General features: G+C 40.2%; 1 protein-coding gene across 2 annotated transcripts in view; it reads left to right on the top strand.

The window, feature by feature from the left end:
- NUP214 (nucleoporin 214) overlaps nt 1–19,401 on the top strand; it is a 112,066-nt gene that overhangs the window by 26,146 nt on the left and 66,519 nt on the right. For both annotated transcript variants that reach the window (XM_025359241.1, XM_025359240.1), the window contains exons 15-21: nt 183–269; nt 471–620; nt 1,596–1,754; nt 9,441–9,544; nt 13,064–13,246; nt 14,268–14,353; nt 14,459–14,542. In XM_025359241.1, coding sequence (XP_025215026.1) covers nt 183–269; nt 471–620; nt 1,596–1,754; nt 9,441–9,544; nt 13,064–13,246; nt 14,268–14,353; nt 14,459–14,542 — 853 coding nt within the window. The remainder of the gene's footprint in view (nt 1–182; nt 270–470; nt 621–1,595; nt 1,755–9,440; nt 9,545–13,063; nt 13,247–14,267; nt 14,354–14,458; nt 14,543–19,401) is intronic.

Below are 19,401 nucleotides of genomic sequence, written 5' to 3'. Positions count from 1 at the left end.
CAACTACTCGGGAGACTGAGGCAGAAGGATGGTGTGAACCCAGGAGGCGGAGCTTGCAGTGAGCCGAGATTGCGCCACTGCACTCCAGCCTGGACCAGAGCCAGACTCCGCCAAAAAAAAAAAAAAAAAGCAGCTATGGCTTGTATAGGATCAATTTTTAAACCTTTTGCCTTCCATTTCAGGCAAAGTCACTTCAGCCTGCTGTTGCAGAAAAGCAGGGACATCAGTGGAAGGATTCAGATCCTGTGATGGCTGGAATTGGGGAGGAGGTAAATTTGCTTCCTGAGGATGTTTTTCTGGAAGTAGCTGACAGACTTGAATAGGTCAGAGTGCCAACCCCTATATGACTAGTTCATTCTAGCACTGAAGCATGACCCATCCCAGCAGTCTGAGCAGTTAGTAAGCACAGTAGCAGTGACATTACTGTTTGTCCTTCAGACTGAGTAGTTCCTCACTTGTGTCTTCTACAGATTGCACACTTTCAGAAGGAGTTGGAAGAGTTAAAAGCCCGAACTTCCAAAGCCTGTTTCCAAGTGGGCACTTCTGAGGAAATGAAGATGCTGCGAACAGAATCAGATGACTTGCATACCTTTCTTTTGGAGATTAAAGAGACCACAGAGGTTTGTGTTTATGGATACTTTTCCTGAGTTGAATTGCATTTTAACAATTTTTTTTTCTCCTAATACTCCATGGGTGTATTTACTTTATTTCTTCAAGGACCACCAATGTTGTTGTTTTTTTAACGTGACTGAGTAGCTTGCCTAGAATCCCTGAGTTCAGATCCTACCTTCACACTTAATAAATTATGTGACTTTGGGCAAGTTAACCTAGTTACTCTGTTTTTTGGTTTTCTCATCCATAAGGTGGAGTGAGTTTCTACCCCTTTGACACATGCTATGCACTCCATAAAGTTTATTATAGTTGTTAATTTAATTTAGGTATATTTGAAATTTTACTATCTTAAAGTGTTAGATTTTTTAAAAAGGATATTTTAGGACATATGCAGTATGAAAATATTAAATGTTTGGTGTTAATAGTGTTAATTATTGTTACTGTTATTACTACTTACTGTGTGCCAGGAACTGTGCCAAACACATCACTTGTATTATCTCACTGAATCCCTCACAACTTTGCTGTGTCATACATACTGTTACTCTCTCTATTTTGCAAGTCAGGAAACTGAGGCTTAGGTAAATTTGTCAAAAGTCACCCACTTAGCAAGTAGTGGTGCCAGGATTCTGCTTCAGACTGTCTGATTCTAGAGTTCGGGTCTTAAATAGCATGTTTGGAAAGAGGAAAGTTCTTTAGAGTGTTAGCAGTAATTATCTTCACACAGTAGTATTAGAGCCCATGCTTTTTGTATTTTCTGCATTTTCAGTCTTTAGAATGTATTTTTTTTTAATGGAGATGAAAAATAAATGTAAAAAAAGAACATTAGTGTCTTTCTAAACAGTTAAATTCTTTTTTTACACAAGTTAAGTATATTCATATGTTCGTTGTGTTCAGTGTTTGAGAAACACCACCTTCCTTGATCCAAACAGAAAGGTTTGGACTTAACAACTTTTTGTATCAACACATTATTGTACTTTTTCTAGTCGCTTCATGGAGATATAAGTAGCCTGAAAACAACTTTACTTGAGGGCTTTGCTGGTGTTGAGGAAGCCAGAGAACAAAATGAAAGAAATCGTGACTCTGGTTATCTGCATTTGCTTTATAAAAGACCACTGGATCCCAAGAGTGAAGCTCAGCTTCAGGTAGGAGATCTATGTAAATCTATTTAAAAGATTTAAAAACAAACTCATGTAACAATTGCTACCTCTTTTTGCATATAGATTTAGATGATGGCTCATTTTGAAGTTGTTGATTTTCTGCTTATAATTTACCATACTTCCCATAAACTTCCTTAACTGTGGCGAAAAACAAAACAAAACAAAACAGTGCACTTCATGTAATTATGTAATTTTTTTCATTTAAAAAGATTTTTAGAATTTTTTTTTTTTCTTGAAGCGGGGTCTTCTCACTGTTACCCGGCTAGTGTGCAATGGCATGATCACAGCTCCCTGCAGCCTTGACCTCCTGGGCTTACGTGATCCTCTTGCCTCAGTCTCCTGAGTAGCCAGGACCACAGGCATGTGCCACCACACTTGGCTAATTTTGAATATTTTATTTGGAGAGACAAGGTGTTACTATGCTATCCAGCCCAGGCTGGTCTTGGAACTCCTGGGTTCAAGCAGTCCTCCTGCCTTGGCCTCCCAAAGTGCTGGAATTACAGGTGTGACTGGCCAAAATTCTTTATTAAACCTTAAGCTTAATATAGAGTACTCTGTTGAAACGTATATTTATACGTTGAATTATAAATAGTAGTTATTAAAGTGGCAACTATTTCTTGAGTGCCATTTAATCTGCTAAGTGTTTCTTATGCATTATTTCTAGCCTTCAAAGCCAGCTGCTCTGCAAGGTAAGAGTTACTGGTCCCTGTAGCCCCATTATACAGCTAACTGGAAATTAAATTTCATAGGCTAAGTAGGTTGTCCAAGGTCATGTTGGCTAGGAAAAAGGGAACCAGAATTGAAACCTCCATTTTCCTGAGCTCTTTTCTGTATGCCACACTTTAGCTTTTCTTTTGAATTCTTTTTTTTTTTTGAGACAGAGTCTCGCACTGTTGCCCAGGCTAAAGTGCAGTGGCACCATCACAGCTCACTGCAGCCTCAGCCTCCTGGGCTCAAGTGATCCTCCCACCTCAGCCTCCCACATAGTTGGGACTACAGATGTGTGCCACCACACCCAGCTGATTTTTAAATTTTTTGTAGAAATCGGGTCTCACTACATTATCCAGGCTGGTCTCGAACTCCTGAGCTCAAGTCATCCTCCTGCCTTTGTAATCTTAAAGTTTTGGGGTTACAGGTGTGAGCCACCATTCTTAATTATTCTTAATCTCTGCTTTCGCTAATTGGATTTTGCTTTCCATCTTTTAGTTTACACCGAATCATTGTGTCACTGGCCTTAGTGTGGGGTTTCTCTTCTGCTATCTCACATTTGTCTGGAATTCCAGCGGGAAGGGTTCACCGGCATTTCTGGTCTTCCTCATGACATCTGTGGGGTTTGCGGGTGTGATGAATTGTTCTTGCCTCAGATAATTTGAGGCTGCAAGCTTTATTGTTCCCCAGTGTTTCTGTCCCACACCTGGTCAACTTACTGAAAATTAAAAAAAGAAAGGTTCCTTCTTCAACAAAGATTGCAGAGCCCTTACTGTGATCTGCAGCCCTCTGGTATTCCTGATGCATCCTCCTTCTACCTATTACCTCTCAGCGAGAGAGTGCTGCCTGCCTACTGCTTATCAAATTACAGGCATCCTCCCTGCGTCCTAGCTACATATTCTTCCTACGTGCCTTTCCACCTATTTCTCTATTAACAAACTAAGAGGAAAGCATACAGCTTTAGGGGGACGCTTATTCAGAAGGGAATAATTTTCTTTTTTCATGGTGCTAAGTAGGTAATACTAGTCAGCATGTATTGAGTGTTTACTGTGGGCAATGCACAGATGATGAAACCAAGATAACTGAAACTGCCCAGGTTTTACCACTAATAAACCTTGAAACCTTGAACCTGGGCAGTCTGACTCAAGAGCCTCTGCTCGTACTCAAGAGTCTGGTTTACAGTTCATGCAGGTTTACAATTCTTGCAGTTGGGTAAGTGACAGAAAGATGAACATGTAAATGTAGTGTGGGATATGTTGCTATGGGACCACGGGCGAGGGAGTAGCTGAGCCAGAGAAAAGAAGTATTTGTGTTAGGCTTTAAAAGAATAATTGTTTTTGGCTGGTGGACACGATTGGGAAGGCATTCCAAAGAAACAGCAGCAGTTAACACAGAGGTGTGGTTGTATCTGAAGAGATCAAAGGAAAGAGCCTTCTGTAGTCATCAAGTATTGAGTTGAAAGTTACATTTGCTACTAAGGTTATTTCTACTTCTCTTGAATCAGCTCAGCTCTTTTTAAATTACATTTTCTCTTTTTCAGATGGGACATAGACCCTTATCCACAATTATGGTGGTTTTTTTTAATTTTTAAAAATTTCAATAATTTTTGGGGAACAAGTGGTGTTTGGTTACATGGATAAGTTCTTTAGTGGTGATTTCTGAGATTTTGATCTCCCATCACCCAAGCAGTGTACACTGTACCCAATGTGTAGTCTTTTAACCCTTACTGCCCACCTTCCCCCCAAGTCTCCAGAGTCCATTGTATCATTCTGTTTATTTATTTAGAGACAGTCTCATTCTGTCACCCAGGCTGGAGTGCAGTGATGTGATCTTGGCTCACTGCATCCTCTTTCACTGTTTTGGCCAGGCTGGTCTTGAACTCCTGACTTCAAGTGATCTGCCCGTCTTGGTCTCCTGGAATGCTAGGATTATAGGTGTGAGCCACTGCACCCGTTCCATTGTATCATTCTTATCCCTTTGCATCCTTATAGTTTAGCTCCTGCTTATGAATGAGAACAAATGGTGTTTGGTTTTCAATTCCTGAGTTACTTCACTTAGAATAATGGTCTCCAGCTCCTCCCAGATTGCTGCAAATGCCATTATTTCATTCCTTTTTATGACTGAGTAGTAGTGTATATATGTGTGTCACATTTTCTTTATCCATTTGTTGATTGATGGGCATTTGAATTGGTTCTATATTTTTGCAATTGCGAATTGTGCTGCTGTAAACGTGCGTGTGCAAGTGTCTTTTTCATGTAATGACTTCTTTTTCTCTTGGTAGATACACAGTAGTCGGATTGCTGGATCAACTGATAGATACTTTTAGTTCTTTAAGGAATCTCCATACTGTTTTCTGTAGTGGTTGTACTAGTTTACATTCCCACCAGCAGTGTAAAAGTATTCCCTTTTTACCACATCCACGCCAACATCTATTATTTTTTGATTTTTTAATGATGGCCATTCTTGCAGAAGTAAGATGGTATTGCACTGTGGTTTTGATTTGCTTTTCCCTGATAATTAGTGATGTTGAGCATCTTTTCGTATGTTTGTCAGCCATTTGTGTATCTTTTAAGAATTGTTCATGTCCATAGCCCACTTTTTGATGGAATTGTTTGTTTTGTTCTTGCTGATACATTTGAGTTCCTTATAGATTCTGGATATTAGTCCATTGTCAGATGCATAGTTTGTGAAAATTTTCTCCCAATCTGTGAGTTGTCTGTTTACTCTGCTGATTATTTCTTTTGCTGTGTAGAAGCTTAATTAAGTCCCATCTATTTACCTTTTTGTTGCATTCGCTTTTGGATTCTTGTTCATGAACTCCTTGCCTAAGTCAACCTCTATAAGAGTTTTTCTGATGTTATCTTCTAGAATTTTTATGGTTTCAAGTCTTAGATTTAAGTCTTTGATCCATCTTGAGTTGATTTTTGTATAAGGTGAGAGATGAGGATCCAGTTTCATTCTTTTATGTGTGGCTTGCCAATTACCCCAGCACTATTTGTTGAATAGGGTGTCCTTCCCCCACTGTATGTTTTTTGTTTGCTTTGCTGAAGATCAGTTGGCTCTAAGAATTTGGCTTTATTTCTGGGTTCTCTATTCTTTTCCGTTGGTCTGTCTGCCTATTTTTGTACCAGTACCATGGTGTTTTGGTGACCATAGCCTTGTAGTATAGTTTGAAGTCAGACAATATGATAACTCCAGATTTGTTCTTTTTGCTTATTCTTGCTTTAACTGTGTGGGCTCTTTTTAGTTTTATATGAATTTTAGGATTTTTTTTTCTAGTTCTGTGAAGAATGATGATGGTATTTTAATGAGAATCGCCTTGAATTTGTAAATTGTTTTTGGCAATATGGTCATTTTCACAATATTGATTCTACCCATCCATGAGCGTAGGATGTATTTCTATTTGTTTGTGTTGTTTCCATTTGTTTGTGTCATCTATTATTTCTTTCAGCAATATTTTGTAGTTTTCCTTGTAGAGGTCTTTCACCTCCTTGGTTAGGTGTATTCCTAAGTTTGGGGTTTTGTTTTTGTTTTTGATTTTTGGTTTTTATTTTTTGCAGCTGTTGTAAAAGGGGTTGTTGTTTATTTGATTCTCAGCTTGGTTGCTCTTGTTGTGTAGCAGTGCTACTGATTTGTGTACATTGATTTTGTATCCTGAAAGTTTACTGAATTCATTTATCAGATCTAGGACCTTTTTGGATGAGTCTTCAGGGTTTTTTAGGTACACGATCATAACATTGGCAAACAGCAACAGTTTGACTTTTTCTTTACCAATTTGGATACCCTTTATTTTTTCTCTTGTCTGATTTCTCTGGCTACACAAATAATTTTGAAAATACATTTAAACGCCGGGCGCGGTGGCTCAAGCCTGTAATCCCAGCACTTTGGGAGGCCGAGACGGGCGGATCACGAGGTCAGGAGATCGAGACCATCCTGGCTAACACGGTGAAACCCCGTCTCTACTAAAAAATCCAAAAAACTAGCCGGGCGAGGTGGCGGGCGTCTGTGTTCCAGCTACTTGGGAGCCTGAGGCAGGAGAATGGCGTAAACCCGGAAGGCGGAGCTTGCAGTGAGCTGAGATCCGGCCACTGTACTCCAGTCTGGGCCACAGAGCCAGACTCCTTCTCAAAAAAAAAAAAAAAAAGAAAATACATTTAAACATAATAAGATCTCTCTATAGATGTAAACTGCTTTTCCTAGTGTATAGCACATTATCTCCATTTGTAGACATACTTAATTGAATGCCTCAGTTTTATTTATTTATTTATTTTTAAGAGACAGAGTTTTGCTATGTAGCCCAGGAGTGCAATGGCTATTCGCAGGCATGATTATGGTACACAAAAGCCTTGAATTCCTGGACCCGGGATCCTCCTAATTCAACCTCCTGAGTAGCTGGGACTATAGGTGTACCTCACCATGTCTAGCTCTGTTTTGCTTTTGTTTTTGTTTTTTATTTTAGACAGGGTCTTTCTCTGTTGCTTGGGCCAGAGTGTGTGGTGTGGTGGCTTGATCCTAGCTCACTGCAGTCTCAAACTCGGGCTCAAGTGAGCCTCCTGCTTCAACCTCCCAAGTAGCCAGGACTACAGGCACATGCCACCATGCCTGGCTAATTTTTTTTTTTTTTTTTTTTTTTGAGTCGGAGTCTCTCTCTGTGGCCCAGGCTGGAGTGCAGTGGCACTCACTGCAAGCTCACTGCAAGCTCTGCTTCCCGGGTTCACGCCATTCTCCTGCCTCAGCCTCCCAAGCAGCTGGGACTACAGGCACCCGCCACCATGTCCGGCTAATTTTTTTATGTTTTTAGTAGAGACGGGGTTTCACTGTGTTAGCCAGAATGATCTCGATCTCCTGACCTCGTGAGCCGCCTGCCTCGGCTTCCCAAAGTGCTGGGATTATAGGCGTAAGCCACCGTGCCCGGACTTGCCTGGCCAATTTTTAAAATTTTTGTAGAGATGGGGCCTTGCTCTGTTGCCCAGGCAGGTCTTGAACTCCTGGGCCCTAGCACTCCTCCTGGTTTGGCCTCCCAAAGTGCTGAGATTATAAGTGTGAGCCACTGTGTCTGGCCTTCTGTTTTTTTGAAACAGTCTCACTCTGTTGCCCAGGCTGGAGTGCAGTAGTACAATCTCAGCTCACTGCAACCTGTCCCTCCTGGGTTCATGCAGTTCTCCTGCCTCAGCCTCTTGAGTAGCTGGGATTACAGGCATGCACCACCACGCCTAGCTAATTTTTGCTTTTTTCTGTTTTGTTTTGGAGACAAGGTCTCACTCTGTCGCCCAGGTTGGAGTGCAGTGGCGTGATCTCAGCTCACTGCAACCTCCACCTTCCAGGTTCAAGTGATTCTCCTGTCTCAGCCTCTGGAGTAGCTGGGATTACAGGTGCGCACCACCACACCTGGGTAATTTTTGTATTTTTGGTAGAGATGGGGTTTCACCGTGTTGACCAGGCTAGTTTCAAACTCCTGGCCTCAAGTGTTCCACCTGCCTTGGCCTCCCAAAGTACTGGGATTACAGGCATGAGCCACTGCAGCCAGCTCTAATTTTTGTATTTTTAGTAGAGACAGGGTTTCACCATGTTGGCCAGGCTGGTCTCAAGCTCCTGACCTCGAATGATCCACCCATTGTGGCCTCCCAGAGTGCTGGGATTACACACGTAAGCCACCATGCCTGGCCTGTTTTTTTGTTTAGAGACAGAATCTTGCTCTGTTACCCAGGCTGGAGTGCAGTGGCACGATCTCAGCTCACTGCAGCCTCTGCTTCCTGTGTTCAAGTGGTTCTTGTGCCTCAGCCTCCTAAGTACTTCGGATTATAGGCATGCATCACCATGCCCAGCTAATTTTTGTATTTTTAGTCAAAGCAGGGTTTCACCATGTTGGCCAGGCTGGTCTGGAACTCCTGAGCTCAGGTGATCCGCCCACCTCAGCTTCCCAAAGTGCTGGGATTACAGGTGTGAGCCACAGCACCCAGCCACCTGGCCTGTTTTTAATTTTTGAGAATCAAGTTGCATAGCCATGAAGGTTAACAGTCCCCCAAAATTTAAATAAAATTATTGCAGGCCTATAATAAGTTAAATAGCTAAAATTTTTAAATAATGGCAGATTCAGTTTTTAGTGCTAATACTGTTCTTTGCTTTTGTGAACAAATGAGTATTTCTCAACTGGGAAGATGACTTACAGGTTCTGTGCTGTGAATAGATAGGCTTAGAATTATTTTCAGCACTGTTTGTCTCCATTACAGTTAATTTTATGGGTGGGGGAGCAAAATCTAAATGGATGCACTGTCTGAGTACCAGAATGGAATGGAAAATTCCCAGACCATGGAACTGAGAAATGAGAATTAAGAACATTTGTTCCCCGGGGGCCTAGGCAGACACACCCATTCTGTTTCCCTTTTCATTGTACCAGGTCTCTGCCACCTCTGCCTCCTGGGTTCAAGCGATTCTCTTGCCTCAGCCTCCTGAGTAGCTGGGATTATAGGCACCTGCCACCCTGCCTGGCTAATTTACGTCTTATTAGTAGAGACGGGGTTTCACCATGTTGGCCAGGCTGGTCTCGAACTCCTGACCTCAAGTGATCCTCCCGCCTCGGCCTCCCAAAGTGGGGAGCCACCACGCCCAACTGATTTTGTTTTTCATTTTAATTATAAAGTTTTTTTATGTAACTTTTTTTGTTTTTATGCATTATTAGAGACAGATTCTCGCTTTGCTGCCCAGGCTGATCTTTAACTCCTGGCTTCAAGCAGTCCTCCTGCCTTGGCCTCCCAGAGTATTGGGATTGTAGGCCTGAGCCACTGCACCTGGCCTCATTTTAATTATATAATTTTAATAATCGTATTAAAACCTATTCTGATTTCCTTGTTCATTATGGTTCTTAATATAGAAGTATTTTAGAATTATTTTGACTGTTTTGATACATTTTCCCCCAAACTATCAGAAAAACAAGTCATTTGCCTTTTAATTTTTTTCTTATAGGAAATTCGGCGCCTTCATCAGTATGTGAAATTTGCTGTCCAAGATGTGAATGATGTTCTAGACTTGGAGTGGGATCGGCATCTGGAACAAAAGAAAAAACAAAGGTAAGTGAGATCTATCATCTGCAATGTGTTGGAATAGATATTGCTATTGCCGTTTTAAAAAGGTGATTTAGGAACCTATGAAAATCCCCAGCCGGGTACAGTGGCTCATGCCTGTAATTCTAGCACTTTGGGAGGCCAAGGCAGGTGGATCACGTGAGGTTAGGAGTTTGAGACCAGCCTGACCAACTTGGAGAAACCCTGTCTCTACTAAAAATACAAAATTAGCCATGCATGGTGGCACATGCCTGTAATCCCAGCTACTCGGGAGGCTGAGGCAGGAGAATTGCTTGAACCCAGGAGGTAGAGGTTGCAGTGAGCTGAGATTGTGTGCCACTGCACTCCAGCCTGGGCAATAAGAGCAAAGCTGTGTCTCAAGAAAAAAAAAAGAAAGGAAAAAGAAAATCCCTACAAAATGTTCATTCTTTTTAACAGTCATTCTACTTGAAATATTTTTCTACAGAAACAAATGATACAATGATTTACATAAAACAGTTTATATTGCAATATAATTTATGATAGTGAAAAATTGTATTCAACCTAATTATCTAAAGGTACAGGAGTAGCTAAATAAATATGGTCACTTTTTTTCTTAACTACAGAATACCCTGTAACCATTGACTAGCGTGTTCTCCAATAAATTATTTAATATATTGAATATGTATTCTATGTTCTACAAAATGTATAGAATATATAACTTGTGCTATAATTATTAGATGTAATATAAAAATTTAATAAGTAAAAAGACAAAAGCATATTGGCTAATAACAATGTGGAGGTACAAAAGTATATAGATGTATCAAAATATTCATAGTTATATCTGCAAAACAGGATTAAGGAGAATTTTCCTTAATACTCTTCTGTATATTTCAAATTTTCTTTTTGAGAAAACATTTGTAATTAGTGTGGATAATTAAAAGGATGAGAGGAATGATAGCAAAGTAATGGGAAAACCTTTTAGCATAGTTTTTTATCCCTAGATATTTGGTTTTAAGCCACATATTTTCCACAAGGAATAGAATGCTGTGCACCGTGAGAGTGTGAAGTGCCCATTAGAAATTTGAAAAACAAATCAGCCCTGAAATGTTATATTTCTGAAACACCTACACTTGATTAATAGATTAGCTAGCCCTGTATGAAAACAAACCAAGAAATGGTCTATTTGATGTACTTTTCAGTGGGACAACCTGGGTGTGATATCAGGAACAGGACTATAATACACTTATAATTTAGTAAGCAGAATTCAATAAATTACATTGTGTTATTTGGAGAAAGGCTAAAAATCCCAACTGGAGAACCCTCAGCTTGCAGCATTTATAGGTATAGGGAGATAGAAGTGAGAAGCTCTCCTTCCCCACTACCTATGTGGAGGATTCCTGTGGCCTGTGGACTGGAGCACTTGTCTCCATGGGCAGTGGGGTCCCATTAGAGAGCCAGCGCACATGCCTGGTTCTGATTCATGTTCAGCCATATGGTTTGCTTTCCCACAAGGGAAACAATGGTGTAACCTGACAGTGGGTACATTCTGCTCTGCTCAATGGTTCTATTTCTCTTTGATAATTAACAAGTTAGCCTTGTAAGAAAGTGCATGATGCTTAAAGAGAAGCCAGGCTTTTTTTTCCCTTTATACCAATTCTGTGGATTTACTACTTATGCTTTTCTGAGTTCTCTTTCTGCAGAGTTCAAATTCTTAAATCTGTATAATTTTCTATTTTGATAGCACTTCTCTGTTTTAGGGCCATCCCTGAATATTACCTTGTATGTACCCTATTGAAATGCCTTTTTAATTTAATTTAATTTTATTTTTTGAGACCAAGTCTTGCTCTGTCACCCACACTGGAGTGCAGTGGCGTGATCTCAGCTCATTGCAACCTCTGCCTCCGGGGTTCAAGCAATTCTCCTGCCTCAGCCTCCTTGAGTAGCTGGGATTACAGGCGTGCACCACCACACCCGGCTAATTTTTGTATTTTTAATAGAGATGGGGTTTCACCATGTTGGTTAGGCTGGTCTCCAACTCCTGACCTCGTGATCCGGCCACCTCGTCCTCCGAAGGTGCTGTGATTACAGGTGTGAACCACCGCGCCTGGCCTGAAATGCCTTTTAAAAATTGTATGTTGAACTACCTTGTTACCAGAGGCAGTCATTCAGTCAGCCCTGAACTCAAAGAGATAATGGGAAAAGAGGAAATAAATCCAGAGGTTTCTGTTTAGCAAGCATTTTTCATTCCGTGATTTGTGTTAAGGGGCAAAATATACCTAGAGTCACTTGTTGTTTAACGTGTTCTGAGAAGTTCATTGTTAGGCCATTTTGTCATTGTATGATCATCATAGAATGTACTTACACTGTGTGTACTTATTACCTAGATGACATAGCTTATTACATACCTAGGCTCTTATGGTGTATAGCCTGTTGCTCCTAGACTACAGTACCATACAGCAAGCTTGTCCAACCCTTGGCCTGCAGGCTTCATGTGGCCCAGGACAGCTTTGGATGCAGCTCAACACAAATTCGTAAACTTTCTTAAAACATTATGAGATTTTTTTTTGATTTTTTTTTTAAGCTTATCAGCTAGCATTAGTATATTTTATGTGTGGCCCAAGACAATTCTTCCTCCAGTGTGGCCCAGGGAAGCAAAAGATTAGACACCCCTGCTGTATAGCATGGTTTTGTACAATTGTGCTATAGACAATTGTAACACAAATCACTAGGCAACAGGAATTCAGCTCTACTGTAATCTTATTGGATCATTGTTGTATATGCTGTCCATCACTGACCAAAACATCATTATGTGGCACATGACGGTATTGACATACCATAGCAAAGAAAATTTGGTTTGTAACTGATGTGGGATTATTCCTTTTGTTTTTATTTGTATGGTTTTTCCTATTCCCTCTGCAAATTAAAGCAGTCAGAAAAAAATTTCAGAGCAACTTAAAGATTTCTACTGAAAAGCAGAAGCAAATAGACCTGTCCCCCTCTGCAGTCAGACCTGCTTCCCAGAGGCAGCTACTGTTGTCCCTGTTTTGTTTTAGTTCTTTTGGGCAGGTTACCTCCCTGATACTAAACCTGATGCTCTCCCACTGTTTTTTGACGATAGTCTGAAGAATTAACTGACTCCCATAGACTTCCAGTGAACTTGTTTTTTATTTTTGTTTTTAATTGGATATAATTTACATTCAGAAAAACAGATAAATTCTAAGTAGAAAGCTGACCCTGTTCCTGACTCCGCACCTCACTCCTGCCCTTTTCTTCCTAGGGCCTCTTTCAGGTGTCACCTAATTTATGCTATCCTTTGCTACAGGCCTGGCATGCCTGTTTCTAGCTGTTTTCTCCACATACCATTTTATTTTCATTAGGCTTTCATCTCCTTTTTATTTTCTAATTTCTTGATGGTTCTTGTCCAGTGCTGGTTTTCCATTTTATCGTTTTTACTGTTACCATTGTAGTCTTGTTTGTTTTTTACTGGGAGATTCCTTTACTTGAACCATTCATGTTTAATTCTTTTCTCATTGTTGTCAACAGGCACCTGCTTGTGCCAGAGCGAGAGACACTGTTTAACACCCTAGCCAATAACCGGGAAATCATCAACCAACAGAGGAAGAGGCTGAATCACCTGGTGGATAGTCTTCAGCAGCTCCGCCTTTACAACCAGACTTCCCCATGGAGCCTGCCCTCGGCTGTTCCTTCCCAGAGCAGCATTCACAGGTGTAGAGAGGACTTGCACTCAATAAATATGGGTGAATGAATGCATGAACAAACATTTAGGGAGTAATGTGGGGTAGTCTTAGAGTGGTTCAGATGTGGGTTTGCAGGTGACTCTGTTGTCTCTCACCTTTGTGATCCTGGTCAGGGTCCCACCCTCTCTGATCCTTTGTTTCTTTGCTTAAAAAAATGGGGATGACAAACCTGGTTCATGGGATTGTTTAAATTAAGTCTGTAAAGTATTACACTGATGAAATGGGTGCTGAATGTATCAGAGCAAGTGATATACCATAGTAATAGTGTCATGGTTGATTGAAAGTCAACTGATAGGATTAAGTTGACTAACTTGTTTCTGAAGCCCGGATTTGTCATTCTGCTTGAATGTGGGGACTTTCAGACCCTGGCAGATGGACAGTTTACCCTGAGTTTACCAAAATGGTTTTGTTGTTGTTGTTGTTGTTGTTTTGAGACCGAGTCTCGTTCTGTTGCCCAGGCTGGAGTGCAGTGGCGCCATCTCGGCTCACTGTAAGCTCTGCCTCCTGGGTTCTCGCCATTCTCCTGCCTCAGCCTCCCAAGTAGCTGAAACTACGGGCGCCTGCCACCACACCCAGCTAATTTTTTTGTATTTTTAGTAGAGATGGGGTTTCACAGTGTTAGCCAGGATGGTCTCGATCTCCTGACCTCATGATCCGCCTCCCAAAGTGCTGGGATTACAGGTGTGAGCCACCATGCCCAACCAAGTTTACCAAAATGGTTTTGTGTTTATGCTTTTAGGCCAAATGTGTAGATTTTAATTACTTTTTCTACTGAGGCACCATCATGTTGTGTTTGGGGTGGAGATGGTATATAATGTGGTTGTGATCTCACTTCTTTTAGATTAATTCCATCAGTTGGTCAGATGGCATGTTTATATATAGGGGATATTCTTATGTCTTGCATTTATATTTAGGAGGATAGTGTACACCCGACAGCCTCAGATCTTTCTGCTCCTAGTTGGTCTGTATGTAACACTATCCTGTTTCAGTTTTGACAGTGACCTTGAAAGCCTGCGCAATGCTTTGTTAAAAACCACCATAGAATCTCACACCAAATCCTTGCCCAAAGTACCAGGTAATTGTATCCTTCCCAGTGTTTTAACTCCCTTTGTTCTCTTCCAGCTACTGATATCTTAAAAACTGAGTTTTAATCATTTATGGGTTTATGGATTTCTTGCAGCTAAATTGTCCCCCATGAAACAGGCACAACTGAGAAACTTCTTGGCCAAGAGGAAGACCCCACCAGTGAGATCTACTGCTCCAGGTAAAGAGAACTGGTAACTGGGTCTGTACGTACTGATAGGGTGCAGTGGGGTGTGTGTGTGTATATGTGTGTGTGAGAGAGAGACAGCGAGCTAGGGTGCTGTGTGTGTGTGTGTAAATGTGTGTGTGTTGGTTCTTAATAGGGGATAGAGAAGATGTCCCCAGAATCTGTTGTTAATCTGAATATTGGAATAAAAAGCAGCTTATATATACTTGATGAAGTAGCAAGGTAGTTGTTTTGGCTTTTACACTGTTTTCTGCAGTCCTCAAGTTATATGGCACTGATTCATAAGGGTTTGAGGTAGCCTGAGCTGGATTCTAGCCTCTGCTTTAGCCAGAGAAGGTTTACTTTTCTGATTTCGGGTTTTGAGTAAGTTTGCATTTGGGAAAAAGGCTTTTTAAAAAACAAATAAATAATAGAAAATAAATAAATAGAATCGAAAATAAATAATAGAAAAAAAAAAAGACAGAGTCTCCCCATATTGCCCAGGCTGTTTTCAGACTCCTAAGTTCAAGTTATCCTCCTACCTCAGCCTCCCAGAGTGCTGGGATTACAGGTGTGAGCCACTGTGCCTTGCCGAAAAAGGATTCTTTTATGAAAAAAGAAGAAAAAAGTATGATTAAGCAATGGTGGTTAAAAATACTTGCTGTAGGCTGGGCATGGTAGGCTCATAATCCCAGCACTTTGGGAGGCCGAGGCGGGCAGATCACGGGGTCAGGAGATCGAGACCATCCTGGCTAACACGGTGAAACCCCGTCTCTACTAAAAATACAAAAAAATTAGCCGGGCGTGGTGGCGGGCCCCTGTAGTCCCAGCTACTTGGGAGGCTGAGGCAGGAGAATAGCGTGAACCCGGGAGGCGGAGCTTGCAGTGAGCCGAGATGGCGTCTGGGCTACAGAGCCAGACTCCATCTCAAAAAAAAAAAAAAAAAATTTGCTGTAAAGAAAAGCCATATAACTGATGAAGTAAGATTTTTTTCCCATTACATTATCTAGATAATAACTTGAATTTAAAGAAAAATTTGTGACAAACAACTTTAGGCATAACTGCTTTGTTTTAGTACCTATATCCAAATTTTTCTTTGAGATTCTGTTTTCAGTTAAAATTTTTTAATGCCAATAACAAATGCTTTTGGTAATCAGAATAACTGAAAGAAATTTAATCTTAATTGATTTTTTTTTTGGACTCACAGACAAGTGAATTTTTAAATAATTTTTTTTTATCTAAAGAATACATTCTCTTGGTAGGTAATTGGGAAAAATATGGAAAGTATAAAGGAGAATAAAAGATATTAGCTGAGTGTGGTGAGATGCACCTGTAATCTTAGCTCTTTGGGTGGCTGAGGCAGGAGGATTGCTTGAGCCTGCGGCTGCAGTGAGCTATGGTCATGCCACTGCACTCCAGCCTGAGCAACAGAATCTTTAAAAACAATTAAAAAGTTAAAAAATCACTCTCTCAACCAAGATATGGCCTCACTTAGTTATTTTGGTTTAGTTCCAAACTTTTTTCTTTGCATATGTAAATCTGATTTATTTTAAAATGAAATTGAGATTATAACAGTTTTGTGTCTTGATTTTTTTCTGATTTAAAATTCATTAGCCCTTATATTAAAAAAAAAAAAAAAAACAGAAAATAAGTGCTGGTGAAGATATGGAAAAAGTGGAACCTTTGTGCACTATTGGTGGGAATGTGAAATGGTAAAGCCACTGTAGAAAACAGTTTGGTGGTTCCTCAAAAAATTAAAAATGTAATTACTGGATGATCCAGCAATTTCACTTCTGAGTATATACCCCAAATAATTGAAAACAAGGTTTCAAAGAGATACTTTTGTATCCATGCTCATGACAGCATTATTGATAATAGCCAAGAGGTGGAAACAATGTGTCTGTTAATGAATGAACAGATAAACAAAATGTCTGTCTATACAGAGCAATATTATTCAGCCTTTAAAAAGGAGTTTGTTTTGTTTTGTTTTGTTTTTTTGAGATGGAGTCTCACTATGTCGCCCAGGCTGGAGCGCAGTGGCCAGATCTCAGCTCACTGCAAGCTCCGCCTCCTGGGTTTACGCCATTCTCCTGCCTCAGCCTCCCGAGTAGCTGGGACTACAGGCGCCCACCACCTCGCCCGGCTAGTTTTTTGTATTTTTTTAGTAGAGACGGGGTTTCACCGTGTTAGCCAGGATGGTCTCAATCTCCTGACCTCGTGATCCGCCCTTCTCGGCCTCCCAAAGTGCTGGGATTACAGGCTTGAGCCACCATAAAAAGGAGTTTTTGACACATGCTACAATATAAGTGAACCTTGAGGACATTGTGCTAAGTGTAATAAGCCACAAATAGACAAATACTATGTGCTTCCACTTATATGAAGTATCTAGAGATATCAAATTCATACAGATGGAAACGAGAATAGGGGTTGCCCTGACTGAGATGGGGATCATAGGGAGTTATTGTTTAATGGGTGTAGAGTTTCGGTTTTGCACAGTGAAAACACTTCTGGAGGTGGATAGTAGTGATGATTACACAACAGTGTGAATGTACTTAATACCTATGAACTGTGCACTTTAAAACACTTAAGATGGTAAATTTTATGTTATATTTTACCAAATTTTTAAGCTTGGAAAAAAATTTAAAGTTAAAATCGTAAGCTTTTCCTCTGCCTTCTGTGTTCAAATGTTCTTTGAACACATGCGTTATAAAGACATTACAATGTTTCCTTGTATTAGAAGGCCATAATGCCTGTTGCTAATCTTGTTGCCAAAATTTTACTCAGAACATCTTTATTCACAAATCTTTAACCCACATCAGATTATATATTTAGATAAGAGTCCTTAGAAGTGAGATTTATGGAATTTACTTATTCATTCATTCAATGAATATGATTGCCTAGTTTGTTCCAGTCAGTGGTAAATAAGAGAAACATGGTCTCTGCCCACATGAAGCTTTTCATTTAAGAGGAGGAATTCAGACATTAAGCAGATAACCGCACATGATATTCATTTAATATTAGTGTGCATGCTGGGAAGAATAACTCAGCACGTAAACACTTTTAATTTTTTAAATTGTGAAAAACAACACACATAAAGTGCGCAAAACTAAAACGTATATCCCTGTAGCCTCTACTCAGGTCAAGAAACAGAATATTGCCATTTTTTAGAAGCCCTCTTGCATACCCCGGTTTTCCTTCCTCGCCTAAGGCACCATTATATGGGCTTATGTGAGAGTTTCGCCTTTGCCTTTTTGTTTTTTTGTTTTTTTTTGGCATTTTTTGTTATTTTAAATTTATTATTTTGAAAAAATTCAAACTTCCAATTGCGATTACAGTAAGCACCCGCTTACCCCTCACTCATATGTTTGCTAATGTTTGTCACAATTATTGCTGAACTATCTGAGAATAAGTTAAAGACAACGCCCCTTACTCCTAAATATTTCAACATGTGTCCTCCAAGAACAAAGGTGCTCTCTTACATGTCATAATACAGTTCGCAGGTTCAGGAAATTTAACGTATACAGTTATCTCATATATAGTTGAGACTCAAATTTTGCCAGCTGTCCCACTCCCTACACGTTGATTGGATCTAGGATCCAATACAGGATTCTGCATTGCATAAGTTGTCATTCTCTGTAGTCTCCTTTTCTTTGTTTTCCTTCAGCGCTCTACTATGTAAGCATACCTCCCAAAACACTATAATTTGGTTTTGCCTGTGTTTTGGTTTTGCATACCACATAAATCCATTCACTTAGTCTCTAAATGGGCTTCTCTTGTTCCACATCAGGCTTGTAAGATCCATCCGTGTTGTTGCCTCTAGCTATTATTTTAGTTGCTCTATATAGGGTTCTATTGTATGAGTGTGCTGCATTTGTTTAGTCATTCTCCTGTTGGACTTGTGCTGCTTTCAGTTTATAGCTATTACAGAAAAGGTGGTTCTGGATATTCCTGTGTGTGTCTCTCGGAGCACATATGTACCCTTCATTTGGTTACATAGCTAGGAGTGGCATTGTTGGCTCATAGTCTGTCCATATGCTCAGCTTTCATAGATTCTGCCAAGCAGCTTTACCAAGTGGTTGTACTTTATCATCAGTAGATGAGTGTTACAGTTGTTCCACATCTTTGCCAAGCTTGATATTGTCAGTCTTTTTTCTTTTAACTATTCTGGTAGAACTCTTGTAAAATGTTTTAACCGTTCAGATACCTTTGTTCGTGGAGTACCGAATTAAATCTTTTGTTCATTCATTTATTATTAAATACTCTTTATTATTGATTTGTAAATGTTCTTATAAATTCTGGAGACCAGTCTTCCTTGGTTTTATGAGTTGTAGATACTCACTTTGCCTTTTTGCCCTCTTATGTCTTGGTGAACAGAAGTTCTTTTTTGTTTTTTTGTTTTTAGAAACAGAGTCTTGCTCTGTTGCCCAGGCTGGAGTACAGTGGTGCAGTCATAGCTCACTGCAGCCCCAACCTCCCTGGCTGAAGCAATCCTCCTGCCTCTGCCTCCTGAGTAGCTGGGACTATAGGCACAGGCCAGGCCACCATGCCCAGCTAGTTTTTTATTTTTTTGTAGAGACATTATCTCGCTATATTGCTCAGGCTGATCTTGAACATCTGGCTTTACGTGATCTTCCTGCCTCAGCTTCCCAAAGCGCTGGGACTACAGGTGTGAGCAGTTGTGCCCAGCCTGTCGATCAGAAGTTCTTAATTGTGAAATAGTGACATTTATCAGCCTTTTCTTTCGTAGTTAGTAGTTTTTGTGTTCTGTTTAAGAAATCTTCTATCTCTAGGTAATGAAAGTAGGTATGTACCTTTATTATCTTCCGGAAACATTAAAGTTTGCCTTTCACAATTGGATCTGCAGGCAGATCACG

Source organism: Theropithecus gelada, chromosome 15 (assembly GCF_003255815.1).
Source record: "Theropithecus gelada isolate Dixy chromosome 15, Tgel_1.0, whole genome shotgun sequence".
Lineage (NCBI taxonomy): Eukaryota > Metazoa > Chordata > Mammalia > Primates > Cercopithecidae > Theropithecus > Theropithecus gelada.
The sequence above is the reverse complement of the archived record's forward strand: the minus strand, read 5'-3'. Positions and strand labels throughout refer to the sequence as shown.